Source organism: Maylandia zebra, linkage group LG6 (genome assembly GCF_041146795.1).
Source record: "Maylandia zebra isolate NMK-2024a linkage group LG6, Mzebra_GT3a, whole genome shotgun sequence".
Lineage (NCBI taxonomy): Eukaryota > Metazoa > Chordata > Actinopteri > Cichliformes > Cichlidae > Maylandia > Maylandia zebra.
The window spans coordinates 27,720,934-27,744,916 of record NC_135172.1 but is presented as its reverse complement, the minus strand read 5'-3'; the positions used below and the strand labels follow the sequence as shown (position 1 = coordinate 27,744,916).

General features: G+C 42.7%; 1 protein-coding gene across 5 annotated transcripts in view; it reads left to right on the top strand.

Annotated features, from left to right (window-relative positions):
* grin2bb (glutamate receptor, ionotropic, N-methyl D-aspartate 2B, genome duplicate b) overlaps positions 1-23,983 on the top strand; it is a 154,509-nt gene that overhangs the window by 27,690 nt on the left and 102,836 nt on the right. For all 5 annotated transcript variants that reach the window (XM_076885003.1, XM_076885002.1, XM_076885006.1 and 2 more), the window contains exon 3: positions 2,665-3,354. In XM_076885003.1, the coding sequence (XP_076741118.1) occupies positions 2,665-3,354 (690 nt within the window). The remainder of the gene's footprint in view (positions 1-2,664; positions 3,355-23,983) is intronic.

The window sequence follows — 23,983 nt, the reverse complement described above, 5'->3', positions numbered from 1 at the left end:
TGGTTTTTTTTCTTTGGTATGTGGCGATCACATCCAGGCGGTTCGGCCTCTTTCTTTTAGCGCAGATTTGCTGGTTTCTGTCAGACATCAGCAGTGCTCACAACTTCTCTCTCCCTCTTTTGGTTTTTTTGGACTTTTATGCTATGGGTGCTGACTGTATCAGCTCCGCAACACACAGGCTGCTTGATAAATAAAAGATTAGCAAAGGTGTTGTGTGAAGGAGGTAGAGAGACAAAGCTTTTTATTCTTACCCTTCATTTATCCCTCTCCTCAAGTGCTCCTTTGTGCTTAATTTAGAATAGAGGCATAAACATATACTCATTAGGATTCCTCATCTTTATCTGTGCAGAAAATATGCCCAAATTTGCACTCCCTGTTCACTTGTATGTGCGCGCACTCAGAAACCACAATTCTCACATCAGGCTATGACTAATTGTGTTTCTCCCTGCCTGTCACCTCCCTCTGCTTACATCTTTCACCCCGCCTCTGCCTTTTCTATCTCTCCCACTTTCTTTCCCTTCGCCCCTCTTCCTTCCATGCTCGTCTCCGCTCATCTTTGTACATGTGCTAATAGTAGCAGCGAATACCGGCAATAATACTGACTAACAGATCTGCAGTTGACTTCAAAGATCAGCAAATGGGTCTCAGAGGGTTGAAGGGAGCGACCAAAAAGACAGGTTTGGAGGGCTAAGGAGAGAAAAGCAGTGGAAGCAGTGAGGGAGAGGGAGAGGGAGGGAGGGAGGGAGGGAGGGAGAGACACTCAGTGAGTGTCTAATGGTCACTTAGCCTGGCAGCAAGTCCATGAAGCTGTGAGGCTGTCAATCTGTCAAAATGCACCCAGTGCTATCATGACTCCCTTAAAACAGAGACGCACACACACTCACACACACACAAACACACAAAACTCCCTCTCTTTCCTGCTCTGTCTTTGATGTGTGCCACAGGGTTCCTCCGAGGAAGTCACGGCACAGTTTAATGGATGTGGCGTTGTCACTTGATGCTCTATGAGAGCTCACAGCCCTCTCTCTCTCTGTGAGGTTTTATTTCCAGCTATATGGGTCACTTAGCTTGTTCTGCGGTTAAAGGGTCAAATTTTCTGTATTTTGATAGCCTGGCCAGAACTGGGCTTATTAGCCTTATCCTTAACATAAAGCAAAGAGCAAAGACATTATTACTGCTCTGGAGTCCAGTGGCAGCATGCTTTACACCACCGGATTCGGCACTTTACATTGTGCTTGGTGATTTAAGGCTTGAATGCAGCTGCTTGGCCATGGAAACCTAATCTATGAAAGTCTCTACACACAGTTCTTCAGCAAATCTGAAGACCGCATGAAGTTTAGAGGTCTGTAGCGATTGACGGAGCAGAAAGCTCTGAGATTTTATGTGACCTACCACTTCATGGCTGAGTTTCTGTTGTTCCAAATCTGATCCACTTTGTTATAATAGCACTAACCGTGGACTCTGGAATATATATTGGTGAGGAAATTTAATGATTGGATTTGATGTACAGGTGGCATCCTTTCATGGTACCACGCTGGAAGTCACTGAGCTCCTGAGATCGACCCATTCTTTCACAAATGTTAGTAGAAACAGTCTGCATGCCTAGGTGCTAAATTTTATACACCCGTGGTCTTGGGAATAATTGGAACATCTGAATTCAGTGATTTGGATGGGTGAGTGAATACTTTTGGCAATATAGTGTATGTCCGGCAAGCGTAATGGCGAGTTACTGGCCCGTTTGAAAGGAAAGCTGTAGTGAGACTGAAAACAGATGTCGGCAAACTGAGGAGTGTATTTAGGAACACTCCTCAGTGCAAACTTTTGGGAAAAAATATTATGTTGGACACAATTTCAAGTCCTTAAGTTGTGAGGTGATTTGAATCCTAGCCCTGTTGCCAGGGGTTGTCCTTTCTCAAACAGCAGGACCTTGGCAACCCATGCCAAAACAGCTCAGGTATTTACACCTTCAATATGCAAGATGTTGACTGTGAGATCCAGCTGCTTACAAGCTTAATAAAAGAGTGTCAAAAAGCTGACTCGCAGGCCAGAATCAACCTACAAAAGGGTCCAATCAAGCTCAGTGGATGGAATTGCAGCGATTTAGGCTACACCTTTTGGCTTTTTCCTGTATTTTGCATCAGGAAGCACTCGGTTGCAAGAAAAGATCACATCCCAAGAGCAAAATGATTTATTATTATCTGTGTTATTGTCAGTTTTACAGCGTCCTTTCTGCCATACCACCGAAGTAGGACGGCTAATTCGAGAAGCCGTGCCTACGCATTTTTGTTTTATGACAGTAATGTTTCTTTATAATTACAGCAAACCGACAGGTAAACTGAGTTATATTGTTGAAGTTTCTCTTATGTTTTTTCGCAAAGCTGAAAAAATGAGAACATGATGATGATAAACTTTGCAGGCTGTTCATGACCTGTTTTGCAAATTGATGTGTCATTGACTGTTTTTCTGAATGTACTGTGATCTGATATGTCCCAGCTCTTGACGTGGGCTGTGGTTACTGTCGTTTTCTGCAGGTGGTCGTGTTTTGCATCATCACTGTTGTGTATTAATTAATTTATATTTCAGTTCATATTTAAAGTGTTAAACATCATTTTCAGATGTTTTGCATTTATCTTCTCTTTCTGTCTCTGTTCTCTTTGCCTCCAGGGACGGCATTTACACTCCTCCACAATGCTTGTCAGCCTCCACCGTTCTCACTCCCATCTTCAGGACAAGCAGTTGATCTCCCCCTCCTCCCCCCATCCTCCCTCCCCTCCTCCAGACCAGTCATCCTATCACCCTTATCCGTGCCCTCGGCTGACGCTGCCTTTCCTCTCTCTGTCCTTCTCTCTGCTCCTCCTCTCCATTGTCCTCTTGCCCGTCTGCGAGTCCCGCAGGGGCGGAGGTCCAGGAACTGGGCCTGGAGGTTCCCCAGGGGGACAAGGAGGCCAGAGGGGAGGCAGCAACCAGAGGGGTGTAGTTATCCCTCCGCATTACTCCCCCGGCTCTCCAGCACTTCCCCCCATCAGTCCCAAGTTGATCAACTCGCTCAGCATTGCTGTCATCCTGGTGGGCAACTCTAGTGAAGTAGCCTTGGGGGCTGGACTTGAGAAGGAGGACTTCCTCCACATCCCGTATCCTCCCAAAGTCGAGGTGGTCACCATGAACGAGACCGACCCCAAAAGTATCATCAATCGGATCTGCGCTCAAATGACAAGGAACCCACTGCAAGGCGTCGTGTTCGGTGACGACACAGATCAGGAGGCCATCGCTCAGATCCTGGACTTCATCTCTGCACAGACACACATCCCCATACTGGGCATCAGAGGAGGATCTGCCATGGTCATGGCTGCTAAGGTAGGAGAACTCGGCTGAGTGCATCAATGCTTTGATCCACAGTCCACTATAATCGGGAACAAATATTAAGGTGAAGGGAAAAGAGATATACCTCATCCTGCTGTAGAATAATGCCTCCTAGATACAATTTAGAGTAATGTACTTACGACTAATAATATAATTCCCGTGCAGGTTTCTAGATTAATCATATCAGCTGCAATAATTCCAGTCAAAATTCACTGAAAGAAAACAAATAGCTGAATCATTTTTTCTGAGATAATGAACTGGTTTTTTTTTTTATGAGTGTGAAGTCTATCAGTAGTATCATTTGTTAATTTGTCCTTGTACTTTTTATGTTGCATCAGCCCCTCGGTGCTCGGTGCTGCTTCTTATTCCAAACCAGCCTCTCGACTGATTGACTTTGCTGTTAATAGACCCCCCCCCCCCCCCGCCCTCCGAGCCTGACGTCACATCGGAGCTCCTGACAGCGAGTCGACTCAACGTTCAAAGGACTCACAGTGGAAAACAAAAGAATACATAATAAGTCAAAAAACCATCTCTGTGGGACTGAGATACACGAGATTTGGCACAAACTGGGCTGCACAAGTAGAATCCATAACCCCGAAATAGAAGAACAGCTTTGAAATGTAGCCTCAAAGATGTCATGTTAATAGCCTTTTAAGTTTCTCACAGAGGAATGGCGGGGTCCGTACAAGCGTGCAGGAGGAGTTTTTAAAAAATTTGTTTTTAGTTTTTTTTAAATTAACTTTTAGATGCATGCTCGCTGTGGGGCGTACAGTAGATTCAACATATTGTTTGTTACCAAGTGCAAAAGTTTCTGTTGACCTTGTTATAGTTTGGAAAAACAAATCTTACCTTCCAGCCACATATCTATTAGTGGAATAAGTTGAGTGTGTTTTTTAAAGTGTATTGAACATTTTTAAAAGTCCTGAAAGTTTTATCGCAGTACTGCATTATGTTAGAGGCTGGTGAGGACTTTAAGGAAATGACAGCAATTAAATCAGGGATTCGGGTCGGCTCGGAAAAGCTCCATTGCCCATAATTTTTCAAAACTCACATAAAAGTCAAACCACTGTATGCTCATACTGATTGAAAACCTCCGATGAAAAAGCTGCAAATATTATCATGCAATAAATAGCACATGCATTTTTCTCTACTGCATACTTGCAATTTTTCAGAGATGAAAATAATCATTAGAAAAAATTACAGATAGATTGCTTAAAACTGCTGCAGTTAAAGACTTCACATTAGCAGCTCTCGTGTGTATTGTGAAAATGTAAATTCTCCACCACCAACCTGAACAGTTGCTACACGGCAACGATCCGTTTTTTCACCCTGCCACCTAAATGTTGCGGCAGAAATAGAGATTCATCAGACCAGGCAATGTTTTTCAAATTTTCTGTAGACCAGTTTTGTGAGACTTTTAGATCAAGTGTCCCGTTCTTCTACTGCTGAAGCCCATCTGCATCATGCTCCAGTATTTTTTAAATTCAGTGCTCTTCTGCATACTTTGGTTGTAGTGAGGGTGTTTTTTGGATTACTGTTAAAAACAGTTTGCAGATCAGCAGCTTCTAAAATACACAGACCAGCCCGCCTGGCACCAACAACCTTGCGACATCCAGATTCACTTAAATCCCTCTATTCTGATGCTCAGGTTGAGCTTCAGCAGCTCGGTTAGGCCAGGGGTTGCTGCCACGAATAGCAGCAAGACCCAGCACAGAACACAGCAGACATCAAAACCAACAGCAGATATTAAGTTAGACACAGCATGAAAACAAGAAGCTGGAGTGGAGGTGGGCTGCAAAGTAGCTTGCAGATATGCATCAACTGTAGGCAGGCTAAAGTGACTTAAAATACCACAACTTAAATAGCAATCCATTAGAACTGGGTAGTGATTGAGCCCGAGCTGAACTGAAATCGGCCTGTTATGGCTGTTTGTGGCTTGAATTTGTGCCTGCTTGAACTGATTCTGTGCTCGAATATGTTTATTATGGATCATAAAATCCCCCGAAACAGCAAGTGAGTTTAATATGATCTGGAAATCGCATCTTGTGCCTTGACTTGTTGCTTCAAAGAACATTTTCAATCAAGGATACCTCTCAATTTGAGTAAACAAAGAATCAAATGAATGCTCCAAATCAAAGAGAGCTGCTTTAATGTCCTTGCAAGAAGGAGCTCTCTCCAGTGAGAAACACTCAGAGCCTACGCAGCCTTTTCTTCCCCGCTTATCTAAAAGACAGTTGCATGGACGTTGCGTAGAGAAAGAATACAATGAAGAGATGATACTGAAGAGATGAAGACAGAGCGAACAGAATAAACAAGTGAGGGGGGGGGGGGGGGGGTGAAGGTTATGACATAACACAACGTGTGTGGGTGTGAAGGAGGAAGAGGAGTTTGCTTAACCTATAATTATCGCATTTTGCAGCTGACAGGGAGACAGAGGCCACAGGCTGAGAGTGACAGAGGCGAAAGGATTGATAAGAGTGTGAGAGTCATGTAAAAGCACTGCTGAGGAAATGCGACGCATGAGAGAGAAATGTGTGCATGTGTGTGGGTTAATGCATTTGATGCTGAACACAGTTTTTCAGGAAATCTCAGTAGTTTCTCATTCTCAGTGATTACCGCTCACTTGGCTCATTCTCCTTAAACCTTTATTCTTCTTCTGCTTGTTGTCAGTCACACACACACACGAGGGGGTGAATGCAGTGGATACGGTTGGCACGGCAACCACTTGCTTACACATTTCCCTCTACGTACTGTATAAAAGCAATTAGTGTGAGATAGAGGAAAGCAATGATTATTTCTGAGTCTGACAAAAGCAGAGCTGAAAGAGAAAAGGTCATGGCTGCTAAGGATGTGGCGGTGGGTGAGGTTTTGAATTGAAAGATGAAAAGATTAACGCTAAAAAAAAACGAGGTTAAAAATGCAGAGAGGATCCAAAACAGGCCAGCGAGACTAAGAGGAAAAGTGATTTGCCTTTCAGTGGCGTAAGTTCAAATTTTTAAAGCGGCTGGATTTTATTTTGAACTGTGCAGTCACACAAACCATTAAAAATTGCCCCGTTTTTCCGATTTAGATTCATGTAATCTGTGTAGATTCACGCAAACAACAGCTGTGACACTTTGCAAACTAGTGTAAAATAAATTACTGAATTGTGCTCGCGGACCAAATTTGTTGCGGTTCCAGTCTTTGAAAGAGCTGCAAGGTCAGCCTTGAGCAGTACGTGTTGTTGGATGTGGTGGCAAAAGTCACAAGATCTTCAGCTTTGAGAGTTTTATCAGAGGTGGGACCAAGTCATTGTTTTGCAAGTCTCAAGTAAGTCTCAAGTCTTTATCCTCAAGTCTCAAGTCAAGTCTCAAGTAATGTCAGGCAAGTCAGAGTCGAGTCTCAAGTCACTGGTGTAAAAGTCCGAGTCAAGTCACAAGTCTGAAACTTTGAATTTCAAGTCCTTTCGAGTCTTTAAAAAAAAAAAACGAAAAAATAATGTTGCAGTTATGCTAAATGTAAATATTAGACCATGTAATTTTAAAATCTGTGTTTTTCTCAACACATGACAAAATAGTGAACTTAGAAAATATACACAAATTGTGAAATTGCACCTCTTTAAAATGCAGCTCAATTAAACCTAGCTCCAAGAATAATTTTCACCGACAGTTCTGAGATAAGCTGCATGTTATTCTTGGATGCGGTTGTAGGACCAGCTTTAAAATCGCATGAGAAAAATATCATACACATTAAAAAAAAACTGTATCACCAACGTAGCCTGGACAACATTTGCTAGTTAGATGAAGTCAGCTATCTCATCTTAGCATATTTATATGCATATTTATAATTATACGGTTCTTGGAGTGAGTGCATACACTCATGAAGTTTAGTAACTTCAGGTCACTGCAACAAGCCCAGGTACAGTTTACCGACGGATGGGTGCAGGACCTTGAAATGCACCGTGTAGAACGAAAGACCATCGTACGTATCATAAGTTTACCAGTCTCACAAATTGTCGTCATAAATACACATTCCTTAACCGTTTATTAATAGGACCTTTGAGCTCAACGGTAATTAATTAGTAGTGGAAATAATTTCTGGTAGCGTTACAGAAATGTAGCAGTGACAACAATATTGTATGCTGTAATCACCGCGCGGATAGGAGGCAGCTGGCTTGACCGCGGCTCACAAATGACGACTCACTTTACCACAGTCTGTAATCGCACTGGGCAATTAGTGATACAAAAAACCTGTTTTATCCTGTGAATAAAAGTATATGTTTTTGTCAATGTACCATAATAACAGAAGCGAAACGCAATATTGTGTCAGGACAATTCACTATTTATGCACAATAAATAAAGGAGCATAGCGCGACAATTTCTGTTCAGCGCCAGACTTGCTTGTAACCTATATCACTAATTATGTTATGAAAATGACGTATTAACTACTAAAAAACACTGACCTTCGTGTAAATGCTTGGAGCAGACTAACCTGCGAGCTGGAGTGTTCTGGGACGTTATATTTGGTCTTTGAATGGCTGCAATCCAGGCCATCCGTCGCGTCTTTGTTACTTCGGAAACACGGCTTGAACAATTTCTCTTCAACGACGTAATCCGATAACAACCGATCTCTTTACCCGTCGGCTTCCCGTGGCTGTCATGCGACCGGCTATTGCAGTTAATAATACAACAGCTTCTTGACATTTTTGTGTTTCTTTTTATCACTGTGTAACTGATTTTAATTGAAAGCCTGCGTGCGCTAGTACCGCTTGCCACGAGTTCCCAGAATCCTTTGCGGTTCTACCCGTGAATGACGTCACATTTTCAATCTCTATATAATATGCATGTTAAATTTTATATTTGGGGTAAAATATCAAGTCTTTTCAAGTAAACCGGTTCAAGTCCAATTCAAGTCCCAAGTCATTGGTGTAAAAGTCCAAGTCAAGTCACAAGTCTTAGAACATTTTTTCAAGTCAAGTCTAAAGTCATAAAATTAATGACTCGAGTCTGACTCGAGTCCAAGTCATGTGACTCGAGTCCACACCTCTGAGTTTTATACTTAAATTTTGTTTTCATTCAGTGGTTAGTTAGCTTTAGGCGGACAAAAAAAGATTTGCTGAGAGCAAGAAGCCAAAACTTTGTGGTTATGTTTAGTTGAAGCTGGTGGAAAATATTTTATCTTCCAGTTTACCTGTGTGATGAGTTCCTTCAGGGAATAATCTCAGGAATGCAAGTGCAAAATCATGCTTGAAGCAGTTTTATAAAGATATATTTTGGAGGTTTTATCCCTCATGGGTATAAATGGAATGGTACTTATATAGCGCCTTTCTACTCAATTCAGCACTCCAAGCACTTTCTACTGCAGGTCTCATTGACCCAGTCTCTCACACACACACACACACACACACACACACACACACACACACACACACACACACACACCCTTTTTATCTTTCTTACATTCACACACACAAACTCGCACTCATGGATGTAACTCGGGGTTCGGTATCTTGCTCAAAGATTATTGGGCATGTGGCCGGAGAATCAGGGATCAGCCCGATTGGTATTTAAACCACTCTAACACCTGAGTCACTGGAAAGACGACAGGAAGCTGGGAGGAAGAAGTAGTAAAAAGCCTCTCTTGGAAATCAGTTAAAAATGATGTTGTCACTCCTGCACAGTAACAAATAGCTTTATGAGCTGTCATAAGACTGGGGTGAACATTTTGGTTTTCTAATAATTTCTACTGCAGGAGGCAAATAAATTTTGCATTTGATATAAGTTTTCATCAGTAAACTGGGATTACTGTGTTGTAAATATTCCAAACCACTGACATTAATGTCTCCTTTAACAGTGGCGTGCTACTGCCACATCAGGTTTTTTTTTAGATTTTGGTCAGTTCCTTAACATAAAAATTCAAGTAGCACCACTCTGACCTGAGGTTTTATAGTTTGAGGAGAGGACCAGCCTGGAAAACCTTACATATATGGCAAAAGTAATGGAGCCATATATACACCTAAAGGACTCGTGACTTTTATGTACTATGCACCTCAGCACTCCACGACAACACTCTTTAACTTTACTGATAGTTGATCGTGGATTGTCTAAGAAGAAATAGATTTTAGAGACTGATTTGTTGCTGTGGTGCCATCCAACTACCAAACCAGTGACCTCTCAAAACCGACGCCGTTCTTTCGTAAATGTTTATAAATGCAGGATATACGGCTTGGTGCATGATTTTATACAATTGTGGCAAAGCATGGAGATGAAAACCCGATCAGTTCAGCTTTTAATGACCCAGTGTCTCTCCCAACTTGGCACAACAGACTGGTGACCTTCACCATCACAATGTGCATTTATTTCTGTGAACTTATTTATGTCTCTTTTTAAACCAAACCCTGACTTTCTCCTAAACCTAATCAGCTAGTCAGTGAGGTAAATCGAAACAAATGTGAGTGAAATCGAAACACCTCTGCAACCCCTCCTCTTCTTGTACTGGCTTTGCTGCTCGTTCAAAAAAGGAGCTCTTAACAGTTCACATGTGTGAACTGTTGAAGACCTCTGACTTAGTTTAGAGCAGCTGGCAATAGATACAGGAAGTCCAAAAGACCAAACTAGAAACACAACAAGTTGCAGAAACATGTGTGTCAGAGTATTTTTGTTTTTAAAGGTTTTATTATTCATATAATAATCAACTAAGAGTGTTTATATTTCTCTTCTGTACTCAACCAGCTGTATATTTTAATTGCTGGCTCCCTACTTTATAACGGAAACTGTTTGCTTTCACATAATCACTCTTTTGCCTTCACATTGTCACTGTTTGCCTTCACATTAATTGTCAGCAGCAGGAAACCGCCACCCAAGAGTAAGAAACAACCTTGTAGAAAACACAAAGTTTTTGAGAAACCACACCTGCGTTCTTGACAAGATAAGGATGATATTTCCTTTTTTGTATGCTTCATGATGTGTATAAATAAAGCCAGACTGCACCAAGGAGGTGTGTGAGTCTCTCCCTGAGTCTCTCACCCGTGCACGTTTAAAACTGCTCTAAGTGTCTGAGTGATATTTCATTGCATCTGAGTACTTGATAATAGAATATCTTTAACAATGTGTTTGCATGTTTGTGCAATTATGTCTGCAAAAAAGCAGCTGAATGTCAGGTTTAGTGATGGAGGTGACCCCAAATGCAGACTCATAGGTTGGTGTCAAATGAAAAAAAGCTTTATTAAAGAAGGAAACCTGGTCCATAAGGAATCACAGGACCTCCAGACATATACACAGAGAGCTATGAAACGAGACGACAGGAACAGTAACCAGAAAAAAATAAGGGGAAACAAGAGTTGTAAATGTAACGCAATCTGTACTTACGCCAAACCTTTAATGCGTGGAAATCAGGACTGTTGACCTTCATCAGATGGAATGGGAGATGTGGTCACCTCATTGCTTTCTGAGTGTAACAAAGGCTCAGGTTCAGAAACATGACTGGGTGTTTCTCGTGCGTGTGACTCGTCTTGTGGCTCTGCACGGGGCAAACTAGAATGCACATCCCCAGTGGACAGCTGAGGTGTGATAACCTGCCTTTCAGTCTGGATAAAAGGACCTCTGGTTATTATTTCTGGAACCACAAAAGCTGGATACACTTCGTCCTCATCACTGTATACCTCATCTTCCTGACCATCAGGGTTATCAGAAGATTGTACTTCTCTTTCGGCTTTGTTCCTTGGTTTCTTCCCTTTAGAGGGCCCATGAGATCTGCTCCCTGCCATTTCTTCCACAGGTAAGAACCCACACGGTAGAAGGAGATCCCTGTGTAAGGTGCGTTTTGGTCCGTCTCCCAACTCGGGTTCCACAACATAGACAGGGCCATCATTGATTCGTTTAACCACAACATGTACTTTCTGTTCCCACCTGTCTGAGATTTTGTGTTTACCTCTGATACTCATGTTCCTAACCAAAACCCTGTCACCTGCACAGAGCTCGGCCACTCTAATCCTCTTGTCAAACCTAACTTTATTCCTTTCTCCGATCTTCTGGGAGTTTTTTGCAGCTAGGGTGTAGCTCTCCTCCAGACGTTGACGAAGGTTGTTCACATACTCTGAATGAGACTTATGGTTGGCATTTTCAGGTTGGATACCTAAGACTAAATCAATGGGTAGTTGGGGTTGTCTGCCAAACATCAGTTCATAAGGAGAGAAACCAGTTGTGTCGTTCCTCGTGCAGTTATACGCATGAACTAAGGGTTTAACAAAGTCCCTCCAGTGAGATTTGTCTTCCTCTTCCAACGTACCCAACATATCAAGAAGCGTCCGGTTAAACCTTTCCACCGGGTTTCCGCGAGGATGATAAGGTGTAGTGCGGATTTTGTCTGCTCCTATCAACGCACATAGCTCTTTGATTGTGTGAGATTCAAAGTCTCTACCCTGATCACTGAGTAGACGACTGGGAAACCCATAATGAACTATGAAGTTCTCCCACAGAGCTTTGCAATGGTCCTGGACTTCTGATCTTTAGTTGGCACTGCCACAGCAAACTTCGTAAAATGGTCAGTGATAACTAATATGTTCCGGGTGTCTCTGTTGTCTGGCTCAACTGACAAATAGTCCATACAGATGAGTTCAAGCGGGTAAGTTGCTATAATATTTTCAAGAGGCGCTGCCTTCTGAGGCACTGCTTTCCTCCTGACACAGCGTGGACACTGTCTGCACTTCTCTTCTACAGACTTTGTCATCATTGGCCAATAGAATCTGGAACGGGCAAGATGCAGTGCTCGTTCAAAACCAAGATGACCAACTTCATCATGCACTCCACGCAACGCTTTCCCTCTGAACTGTTCAGGTAGGACTAACTGCCATACAGTGTTGTCTCTATTTGTCCATTTCCTGTACAATACTCCATCTCTCATTTCGAGTCTTCTCCACTCCTTGAGAAGGAGCCTAACATCAGGAACTTCAAGGTTTGTTTCTCTGAAGCTGGGCTTTTGAGCTCTTTCAACGAAGGTAATGACACGTGAGACAACCGGGTCATCCCTCTGAGCTTTATACCAGTCAGAGCTTGTCATAGATGGTAATGTGTCTTCTCCAAATACATCCGCAACTGTTGAGGGATCAACAGCAAGAGACTCTACAGCCAAAGGTTGTTCTAGATTTGAACAGTGCTCGATCTTTGACACCACAAGATGGCGTTGACATAAGGCAGATACCACCTCGTGACTCATCTCGTTGCTCACCTCTAGAAGACGGTTTTTCATGTCATCAACTCTCTCCCTTTCTTTGATGAAATCCTCATCTTCAAAAGGAGGAGATTGTGGTCGTCTGGACAGCCCGTCTGCATCGCGATTGGCATGACCGGCCCTGTACTTAACGGTGAACTGATAAGTAGACAGCGCAGCTAACCAGCGATGACCAGCAGCATCTAACTTTGCAGATGTCAGTACATACGTGAGAGGATTGTTATCCGTCACAATGGTGAAGTTAGCGCCATAAAGGTAGCTGTTAAACTTCTCACAAACTGCCCACTTCAAAGCTAGAAATTCAAGCTTGTGAGTGGGATAGTTTCTCTCACTTTTGGAAAGTCCTCTGCTTGCATAAGCCACAGCTCTCAGTTTCCCGTCCTGCTCTTGGTAGAGCGCTGCACCCAAGCCTTCACGACTGGCATCAGTGTGCAGGACATATGGTAGCTGTGGGTTGGCAAAAGCAAGGACAGGTGCCGATGTCAGTCTCTCAATCAAAGTCTTAAACGCATTTTCACATTCAGGTGTCCACTCCTCTCCAAAAGGTAAGTTAATGTTTGATGGTTGTCTGAAATGTTCTCCAAGATACACTTTACCCCTCTTTTTGGGTGAGTAGTAACCAGCCGTGAGACTATTTAAAGGCTTTGCGATCTTTGAGTATCCATCAATGAATCTCCGGTAATAACCGGCAAAGCCTAGGAAACATTTTAACTCTCTCTTGTTTGTAGGACGAGGCCATGTTTTCAAAGCTGAGATCTTATCAGGATCTGTGTGAACTCCTTGGGCATCAACCACATGGCCAAGGTACTTCACCGAGGGCCTAAAGAAATGACATTTTTCTGGGGACAGCTTCAACCCAAAGTCCCTCAACCGGTTCAGCACCCTCATGAGTCTCACCTCATGTTCCTCCAGGGTGTCTGAAAACACAATCAGATCATCCAAAAACACAAGTACCTCACTCAAGTTCAAATCCCCAACACACTTCTCCATCAGTCGTTGAAACGTACTTGGGGCATTTGTAACGCCCTGAGGCAGGCGATTAAACTCATAAAACCCAAGAGGACAGACAAAAGCAGTTTTAGCTTTATCTTCCTCGGCCATCTCAACCTGATAATAGCCTGATTTGAGGTCCATGACCGAGAACCACTTGGCACCACTAAGGGCCGTGAAGGTCTCCTCAATGTTTGGGAGGGCATAAGCATCCCTAATGGTCCGTGCGTTCAACTTGCGGTAATCAACGCACAACCTGATTGAACCATCCTTTTTACGCACAACTACTATTGGAGATGCGTAGGGGCTCTCTGACTCCCTAATAACCCCTGCATTAAGCAGTTCTTTGAGGTGTTGCTTGACAGCTTCTCTGTCACTTGGGTGGATGGGCCTCGACCGTTCCTTAAACGGCGTGTCATCGTTCAGCCGAATGTGGTGTTTTACCACAGTGGTGTGACCATAAGACAGATCATCAACCGCAAACACTTCTGAAATAGACTTGAGCTTGGTGGTGATGCGCTCTTTCCATTCTTCAGAGATGGGTGACTCATCAAGATTAAACTTAAGCTTCTCTCCATCAAACTTGTCATGAGAAGAAGCATTTGAAACAGGCACCAGGGGTGAAATGTGCTGGGCTACACATACCTGGGCAACTGTACTTCCTGGTTGCAATACAATACTATGCCCACTCAAGTTCTGCAAGACGACTGGAACCTTACTCTTAGCTTTGTAAGGGATGTCTATCAAAGCAGTTTCAAGAAATAAACCACCAGGTAACTTGTCGTGTTCATTTGGTTCAAGGACGAAACTTACGTTAGGAGTGTTCTTTCTCAGCCTAACATCGCCCATTAAACAGCACTTGTGGTTGGCAGGGATGGTGACTGGTACTTTCCCGTGCAACCTCACTGGGTGTATGTGGCAATCATCCATTTGTTTAGCCAAGTGCTGGAGAACCAGTGCTACATCTCTGGAACACAGTCTGTGAAGGAAATCTGGACCGTCACGTTCAGATAACTTATCATGGAGTCTTAACAGTGCATTGGTACCAATCAAAACTGGTATTCTGCTGTTAAAATGGCACTCAGGCACAACAAGAGCCAAAACAACCAACTCTTCCTCTTTGCCTGTAATGTTGTGAGGAAAAGTGATGTGGGTCTCAACATAACCAAGGTAGGGAACGTGCTGTCCACCTGCACCCTCAATCTCAAGCAATGCTTGAATGGGCTGAATGGGGAGATGTGCCAGCTTATCCTTGTGAAATGATTCGGAGATTGTAGTGACTTGTGAACCACTATCCATGATAGAGTTGCATTGCACACCCTCAACCAAAACAGAAGCTGAACAACGAGGACCTATCAGACCGGGTGGCAAGCGGGATTGGGAACTGAAATCTTGAACCGTTGTCTGGGTCTTTATTTTGCTCTGAACACCAATTCTTTGGTCACTTGAGGCGGGACTAATGCTGGTCTCAGCTCCTGGACGTCCCACAGCAGGAGCCGCTACAAGTTTAAAGCAAAAGGCTCAGTAACCTGTTGGGCTTGGAACCTTCCTTGCTTTTCCTTTAACTCAGCATTCTTCTGGCGGACTAGTGCCTGGTTGGGTTCATTTGGGCATCGAGCGGCAATGTGGTTATCTTCACCACATCTAAAGCAGAACCATGCTTTTGGCATAGAGGGAACCTTAACTGGTCTCCTGGCACTGCTATTTCTTGCCGCAAGGAAGTCTTTGCCACTATTATTCTCTTTAGGACATTTTTGGTTCTGAGTGAGCTCTCTGAGTTGTTTAGACAACTCATCTATTTTGCTTTCAAGTTTAACAGTTTCTTCTTGCCTCTGTTTTAACGCTGCACTAAGCTCACTGTCAAAAGGAGAATTCTTGGACCTTTGACTCAGTTTCTCTACCTGCTTTGAAAGCTCATCCATTCTCCTCTCAAGCTTAGATGCTTCGCTCTGCTTTGCAGTCTGTGTCGGAACGGGCTCATCATCATAGGAGGGTACATCAAAAATGGAGTGGGCATGTACAGCTGCTTTTGTAGCACCCAGATGTTTTTTCATCCTGTCTAGCTTTGCAGATCTACGACCTTCCTCGGTCCTCAACATAAGGAGTAGATCTGGGAATGTTGGTGGACTGTTCTTTTTGTTTTCTAGTTGGAGAGCTATAATGAGACTCTGGTCCCAGCAGCCTCTAATAAACTGTCTGAGTAGGTGTTCGCTCAAACTTTCGACAGAGACTCCCCCTCTAGAAATAGCTCGAGTAAGGAGGCTATGGAGTCTGTTCAAATATGCTGAGGGCTTTTCTCTGCTATTCTGGTTGGAGCTGAGAAAGGTTGCAAATAACTCTTCTCCATCCTCTACAACACTGAAAGCGGAATCGAGCTGCCTAACATAAGCCCTGGGTGGTGAGCTCACACCAAGCAACTTAACAACATCGGCTGCTGGACTTAGCAAACTTTCAAGTATTTTCCTAACCTTTTGCACATCACTAAGAGAGCAATCACTGACAAGAAGGTCCACTTGTGTGCGCCATGTTTCATAGTCTACCTCACCATTGGGCCTAGGAGCACGGCCAGAAAAGGTGCGCAGTCTGGTTTGTGTAGACCACGGGGCTGTTGAGTCATTTCTGATAACGTGCTCAACGACAACTTTTTGAATCTGAGGTGGGTTAAGGAGACTGCGGTCGATATTAACAGGGTTCACCACAGCACTATCAGGTGCATTGTGGGTCTGTGTGTAGTGATTAGGTTCATCATGATCACTAGCTACAATGTCATGGAGGGATGTGTCACCATCCTGAGCTGTGTGTGGCTGTGTGTCAGGAATCTCAGAGTTATGTCGAACTTCTTTGACCTCACTCTGAATAACACTCAAGAAACCTGCTTTACCACTATCTCCAACAGCCTTCAGTTCTTCTAAATATCTACGAGCTAACTCCTTGCCTACCTCTTCCTGAGCAACATCTCGAATGGTTTTGACAGACCAACCGATAGCAGGATCCTTGGGGCTCGGCAAGTCGCCTAAGATCTGGGGGTTGATCTTGGAAATGGCTTGATCGGACAAATATTGTATCAGGACTCTACCCTCTGGCTGGTTTGATTCATCTGGAATTCGAACTATCCGAGAAACTTTACCATTTACTGAAAAAACACTAGCAATGTCATCATCTGTGTAAATCCCTTCAACGCCAGTCACAAAAAGTGAGCACTGGCCATCTACATCAAAACGTCTGCAAAGATCCATGTCCAACACAATAGGGTCAAGGAAAAGAGGTAGGTGTTGTGAGCTGGAAAGTCAAGGTGCTACTTTTCACCAATCTCCTGGCTGGCTCGCCACTTGTAACGCAATCTGTACTTACGCCAAACCTTTAATGCGTGGAAATCAGGACTGTTGACCTTGGGCAGTTCACTAGGTGTCAGTGTCATCAATTTCACCCCGATGTTTAACCCAGAATCACAGTTTCTCTAAAAATAGGTTACAAGAAATCAAATGTATCCCAAATACCTGTATCCTGTCAGAGGCTAGTTTCGTAAAGGAGATTGGTAGTAGCTGCTCCACCACAGGAACAATAAGGCTTCCAGCACACAATGGACACCACACTTACTTAACATAAACACATTTATTAGACACAATTTTAAATAATAAACCCCTTTTTTTTTGTAGTGTCTTTCCACTCAGTGTAATAAGAAAAATAAAATAAATAAATAAAAACAAATATGTATCCTTTAAGGTCCTTTGGCCAAAAGAAAATCACCTGAGCTCAGGGAAAAATAAAGCGCATCGTTGGGGCCCTTTGAATTGTTCCTACCGCTCTGTTGGAACGGTGTAGCATCCAATAATAGCATCCAGCAAGCAGCAACGACCATCTATTTGCCAGGACGGTTCGGCAGAGTCATCAGATGAGGACTTCCACAAGGCAGTTCATCCAGTAGGATCCAGGGCACCAAAAGGGCAAACAAACCAGCCTACACACAAGTGTGCAGAAGAATTAACTGAAATGTTCATAAGTCTCAGTACCACTGACTCAGTGTCCATGTCACTAACGGCTTATTTAACAGACTTACCATTATAATAATACAGGTTTGTCAAAATAAAAATATAACAGAACATAAATGTTGTTAACAATGCTTATTAATGCTGTTCTCTTAGGCATAACATAATAACACTGTAACTGACCTCGTGTCGGCCGCCATTTCAGGACATTAGCTAGGCTCACTTAACGGCTAGCTTGCTAACAGTCAGCCAATAACACACGTTATACAATATTTAGCCTCTTTCTTAACAACATGACAGCAGTAGATTTGATACCTCGCTGCAATATAATAAGGCACAAAACATTTCATACGAACATGAGCTGCACGCTAACTCACCAGAGGAGTTCGTGTAATGGCGAATGCTGTCGGACTCAGCTCCGCTTCACGTTTGTAACCGCTACAAGACTTTTTCCTAACAACATATTAAATCATTAGCTTCACATATAAAGGTTTTTAAAACTATTTACAGCAACTCAAATGTCTACTGTACCCGAATTTCCAGCTCGTAGAGGGCACGAGAGCAGCATGCGCCTCATCGGACGAACGGAAGGAAAAACTCTGTAGCTGGACTAGAGAGTGGCTATGCGCACGGCACAGTGGTGCGTTCAGTGACCACAAATAATCAGAAATCCCATACTCAACCAATGATCTGGGTTACATAAACACATACAAGGTCATTATGGAGATGGAAACACCAGGAAACACAGCTATAACTAATCGGGAAAACTTGGAATTGGAAGCAAAACCAAATACAATGTACATGACACAGGAGAGTATCAAAAATCAAACAGGATGTCAGGTTTGCTGTGTGGCAGGAAGAGTAGGACTAACTATAAGAGACAAGAGATTAACTAAAAGAGACAGTTTTATTGCTGTTAGAAACAATGAATTAGGTTCTAGTAGAAACAATTAGTACCTACTCCGATCAATTTGCCACAGTTTTCAGGGTTTTCCATCAGGACATAGTACCTGCTTAGCTGGTGTTCCAAGCGATCCGAGCAAGTACTAAAATGCGACATTGTCAGACAGCATTCGACTGATTGACTGGTCAGTGGCGTCACTTGATGAGGTATGACAGCATCTCGTTCACAGAAATTACAACCACCATTTTTGAAACCCAGCAACGAGGGAAATGGCTACAAAAACAACGCGTTGGACTGAGAAGTCACAGACCAAGCAGCAGGTATATCGTTGCCTCGAATTTTTAGCATTGGTCTCATATACTAATTATGTCACAGGGGCTTGGACATGTTGCTATAACAACAAGCACGCACATTAGGTGGTATAAAAAAAACAGTCGATCTGATTTGAGCTGTGGTGAGTCGATCCGAGTAGGTACTAATAGAAAAGGGGCTTAAAGCAACAAGGGAAGCAAAACTGAACATAATGCACTCAAGACGGGAGACTATCAAAATAAAACAGGAAGTAACAAACAGAAACCAAGACTAAAAGACACAAGGGAACAAAATGGAGATACAGAAGGTGATGAACAACCTCCCATTAACTTAAGGCACAGATCATGGAACAGAGCTACAACATCATAACAGAAAGCCTGAATGTCAACAATACAGAATATAGAAGTATATAAAGATACACAAAACTAGAAAACTCCAAACTATGACGCAGGAAGAGCTAAACAAGAGAACATCAGTGACAGAGACTTAACTATGCACAATGGACACGAGGGAGGCAGGGTAAATATCATAAACAGTAACTGGAACAAAAGCACAAAGCTGAAAACTGAATAAACAAACTAAGAATCAAACTGAAGATAAGCGATAATCAACGCAACTTAGAAATCCAAAAACACAAAATGCTGGCGCAAGACCCAGGACCATAACATGGAGAGGTTTTCCTGCATCAGTAACTTAGTTCTCATACTGTAACCAGTCAATTCCCTCTCAGACAGTAGATGTCTAATCTGTTGTTCCTGCTGAAGCCTTTAATTTATTTCAAACTTTAGAGCAAGCCACTCGATTTCTCAGGAACTGGTGAAAACAGCACTAGACATGCTTGTCCTCTTTATCGCATTCAGTCTTTTAAACGAGACTCCTCCACATGCATTACAGTCTATATTGAGATGATGCGAGCAAATAATAAACTGATCTCATACTTTGCAGAGTCCTTGGCTTTATTTCCCTTTCCAGTACTTCATTGTAATGAAACTGTGACAGTTGCAGGTAGGCCCATTATGCACCAAACCATTTGCACGCTTCCATTTAGCCATTAATTCAGTGTGTGCCATGTGTTGGTATTGGCATAATAGGGCGACAGAGTTGGTCCTGGCCCGCACTCAACTGTGGCTCTGGAGACTAATGAGGTCTTTCAGATCTATTGTTGGGACTTAAGCTGTGTGTCTGTGCATGCATGTGGATACGTCGAGCATGCTGGTGTTCAGTGATAATAGCCTCTTTGCCTGTGTTTGGGGAGATTACAGCAGTTGTCTGCGCCACAAACAAGGTACCTAGAGGCATACAGCATCCAGATACTATTTCTCATAAATGGTCTGCTTGTCTTAAAGGTGATTTTTTTTTTTGCCCAGTCTTTTGTTGCTCTATTCAATACTTCTTACTGTGTTTTTTTTTAAACCCATACAGGGGCCTTGCAGCTTGCACTTCTTGCTTGTTTAACGTCTGCCTCTCTTGGGTGAAAAACTGTCTGTCAGGTGGGCAGTAATACAGCACATGGATGAATGGGCTGCTGTGCTGTGGCTTCGTGGTTTGTCCATTTGAAAGAAATGTAAACTTCTTTGTATAAGAAGAACAAGCTGCTTTCGTATCTCCTCAGGATAAAAAAACAAAAAACTCATCTTTTTATGCAGACCTAGCTCTCTCTGCCACTGAAAACTGATTCACTGCTCCCTGATTGATTACTGCAATTATACACCCTCTCTATCTTAAAATAGGCATTATTTTCAGAGACGCATGTGTGGACTTCTTGTAAGGCAGACATGATTGGAGAAGTAAATTATTTTCCGGACTTGTTTGGCCACTTTGTCTGACATTAGTAAGGCCAACTGCTAGCTGTACAGTGATGCGTGTCCTTGCCAATCTGTTGCAGCTGATGATTTTTTGAGCCAAGGGTGCACTCTGTTTCCTCATGCGATTGTTCTCATTCCCAGTTTGTGGTTTTATGGGTGCTGTCCTTTCATCCTGCGTGCACCAGGTATCCCATTATGCTTGCTAGTTGTACATGAGGGGATAATGGGCTACCACCGTAATGCCCCCTTTTGGCAATTAGTTCAAATCCAGAAAGGCAAGAGAATTAAGGCGCAAACTACAATAACAAACTGCATGTATACCTATTATCACTTATAGCTCATCAGCTTTCCTGTTTTTGTCACTTTCATTTTTAAATCCTATTTCTTCATTTCCAGAAAATGTGCAGAACATAATCATTAACACAGGGCATCTGTAATGTGGAAAGACAATTTGTGCAGGAGATGTCTGCAATCAGTCTCATAAATGACACAGGCGGGAGTGTCGGCCCCATTTGTGTAGTGTCACCGCAACAAAAATGCTCCATATGTCTGATGTAACTTCCACAATTGATGCTGATGCACTTGTACTGCAGTGATACAGCTGGTTTACAAGAGCAAAGAAAAGTCTGAACAAGACTTTTCTTGTCAGTTGGAGCCGCTGGCCCCAATTCAGATTTTATCTGTGGCATTACCTTTTTTTGGATTGTTTTTATTTGGGCATGTTAGGGTTACTTTGTAGGCTTGCACAGGGAAGAAAAGAAGTGACTGGATTTGGATGGGGTAAAACAACAGGCACGCTTCAGTAATGATTACTCTATTCATTCTCTCTCTGTAAAACGAATCCCATCCTATTAGAGCTTTAAACATACTTTTCTCTCTCGCTCACTTTGTCTTCGTGACGTACCGTGGCAGTCTGCATTTGATTGATGTCCCTATTTTCCTAGCCTAGCTGTACGTTTAACCCTTTACCAGTCTAACAGATGGAGGCTGTGATAGGGAAGAAATCTGCCTTGAAATAATCCTGCTTGACAGTCGTTCTTCTGGCCTTCGACAGCTGAATTTAGGTACTGTATGAGGACACGAGTGCCTGAATCTCAAAGCTAAAAATCAAGGCAGCCCAGTCTAATCTGAGGTGTCGTGAAACAACAAAGCCTGAAGCTGGTCTTTCGTAGTGAATCGCAAATGGAAAGGAGTTAATTAAATCTGTAATGACGTCCAGGTAGTTTTTTCAGGGTGAGTTTAGTGATTTGGTTTTTAAAAGCCCGCAGCTGCAGCTCAATTTTCAGACCTGTCTCCTACAGTTTGCATGTAAAATGGGACACGGTCTGACGCACGTCTTTTTGGTCCAAATGAGGCAAAAAATTTAATGAACATATCAGATAAGTTGAAAAATGTTCACTGACAACTTACTTTAGATATTTTCCCCACAATGCCAGCACAAGCCCGCGTATGCCAACAATATTTAGATCACTTCTAAAAAGAAGAAAAACAGTATTATATTAACAAAGTGAAATCTTTGCACATGTAATCTGTTTACACCACTCACTGCAATATTTCAGTGAGTAAAAACTGGAGATTTTGGAGAATCTCTCTGCTCATCCTTAAAAAACAACTGTGGAGTGGAGGATAAAAGTGGGAACCCTAAAAATCTATCTACAGCAGATGAACAGTATCTGAAAATCATACCTCAAGAAATACGAAACAAAATCCACCTTCTCACTGGACGATACATAGACTGCAACTTACACGACATCACCCATTTATCTGTCGCATCAATTTAATTTTTGCTATCCATCAAGAGTCTGACAGCAAAGTCATAGATCAGATGCCGAAGTTGATACTGTACTCCTTTAAGGATGATATGTAGTTTGAGGGGCTACACATATATATCACAGCATTGCCTAACATAGGACAAATGCAATATAGTGCAAAAGTCTTGTGCTACCACTCATTTATCAGTCATTATTCATGAATTGCTGAGCAGCTTACCAGAGTCATTGTCTGCAGTGAGAATTTTCTGCATCATCCAGTAGTTGCAGAGCGGATTCAGTCCATGCTGACTCATGAAGAGACTAAGGCCTCAGTCACAAAGGCCTAGAAATCAGTCAGTGACTCCTGGCAGCCTTGGGTCATAAGGGAAAACTGTAGGTTCCCTGACAGGTTGGTGAGTGGTTCCCTGAGGTTGCTGGCTGTCATCAGTTGAAATCAGTCTGAAGAGGGTTCAACATGAAGAACCACCTTGAAATTGCTTTGGTGACAAGGAAATAGCCACAGTCAACCATAATTTGCATGAAAGAAACTAACTTGACAAAGACTCACTCAGACCAGAAAAGGAGAACTGAGTTATTATTTTATTATTATTCTAGATCAGCCAAACGGAGGTATGTTTAGTAGGCTGATAGAATTGTGGCCTAAACATAATAACTTGTTCTGCTACCTTTGGCAGCAAGAACTCCAATCTCGCATTTGTGATCACTGGGAGCAAGTCTTTCACATCACCGTGGAGAAATTATTGCCCACTCTTCTTTGTTTTAACTCAATCACATCAGAGGATTTTTGAGCATGAAAAGCCTGTTTAAGGTTAGGCCAGAGCATCTCAGTCAGATTTAAGTCAGGACTGTGACTAGACCACTTCTAGAGGTGGACTTGCTGGTGTGTTTCTCATCATTGTCCTGCTGCATAACCTGACATCTGCTTGAGCTTCAGGGCATGAACTGATGGCCGGACATTTTCATTCAGGATTTTCTGCTAGATAGCAGAATTCATGGTTCCATCAAATATGGCTAGTTCTCCATGTCGTGAAGAAGCAAAGCAGCCTCAGACCATAACACTGCCATCACCATATTCAACTGTTGCTATATTTCATTTTTTATGAAGTGCTGTGTTAGTTTTATGCCACGTGTAACAGGACTTAAACCTTCCAAAAGGTTCAACGTTTGTCTCTTCAGTCCACAGAATATTTCCCCCCAAATTTTGGGGGTCATTAAGATTTCTTTTAGCAAATGTGAGAGAAGCCTGTGTTTCTTTTTGGTGAGCAGTGTTTTTTTCCTTGAAACTCTCCCATGGATGCCATTTTTGCCCAATCTCTTTCATATTATTGAATCATGAACCCTGATGTCAACTGAAGCAAGTGAGGCCTGCAGTTATTAAATGTTGTTCTGGATTCTTTTGTGACCTGCTGAATGAGTCATCGATGCACTCTTGGAGTCATTTTGGGAAACCTTCCCACTGCTGGGAAGGATTTGCAACTGTTCCAAGTTTGCAGCTCTCACCATGGTTGACTGGATTTCCAGAGCCTTAGAAATGACTTGTTGATGACTTTGTTTCTCAGCTGTTCTTGAGTTTCTTTCGAATGTGGCATGGTGTGTTGCTTGTTGAGCTCTTTTAGCCTACTTTACTTTGTCAGACGGGTTCTATTT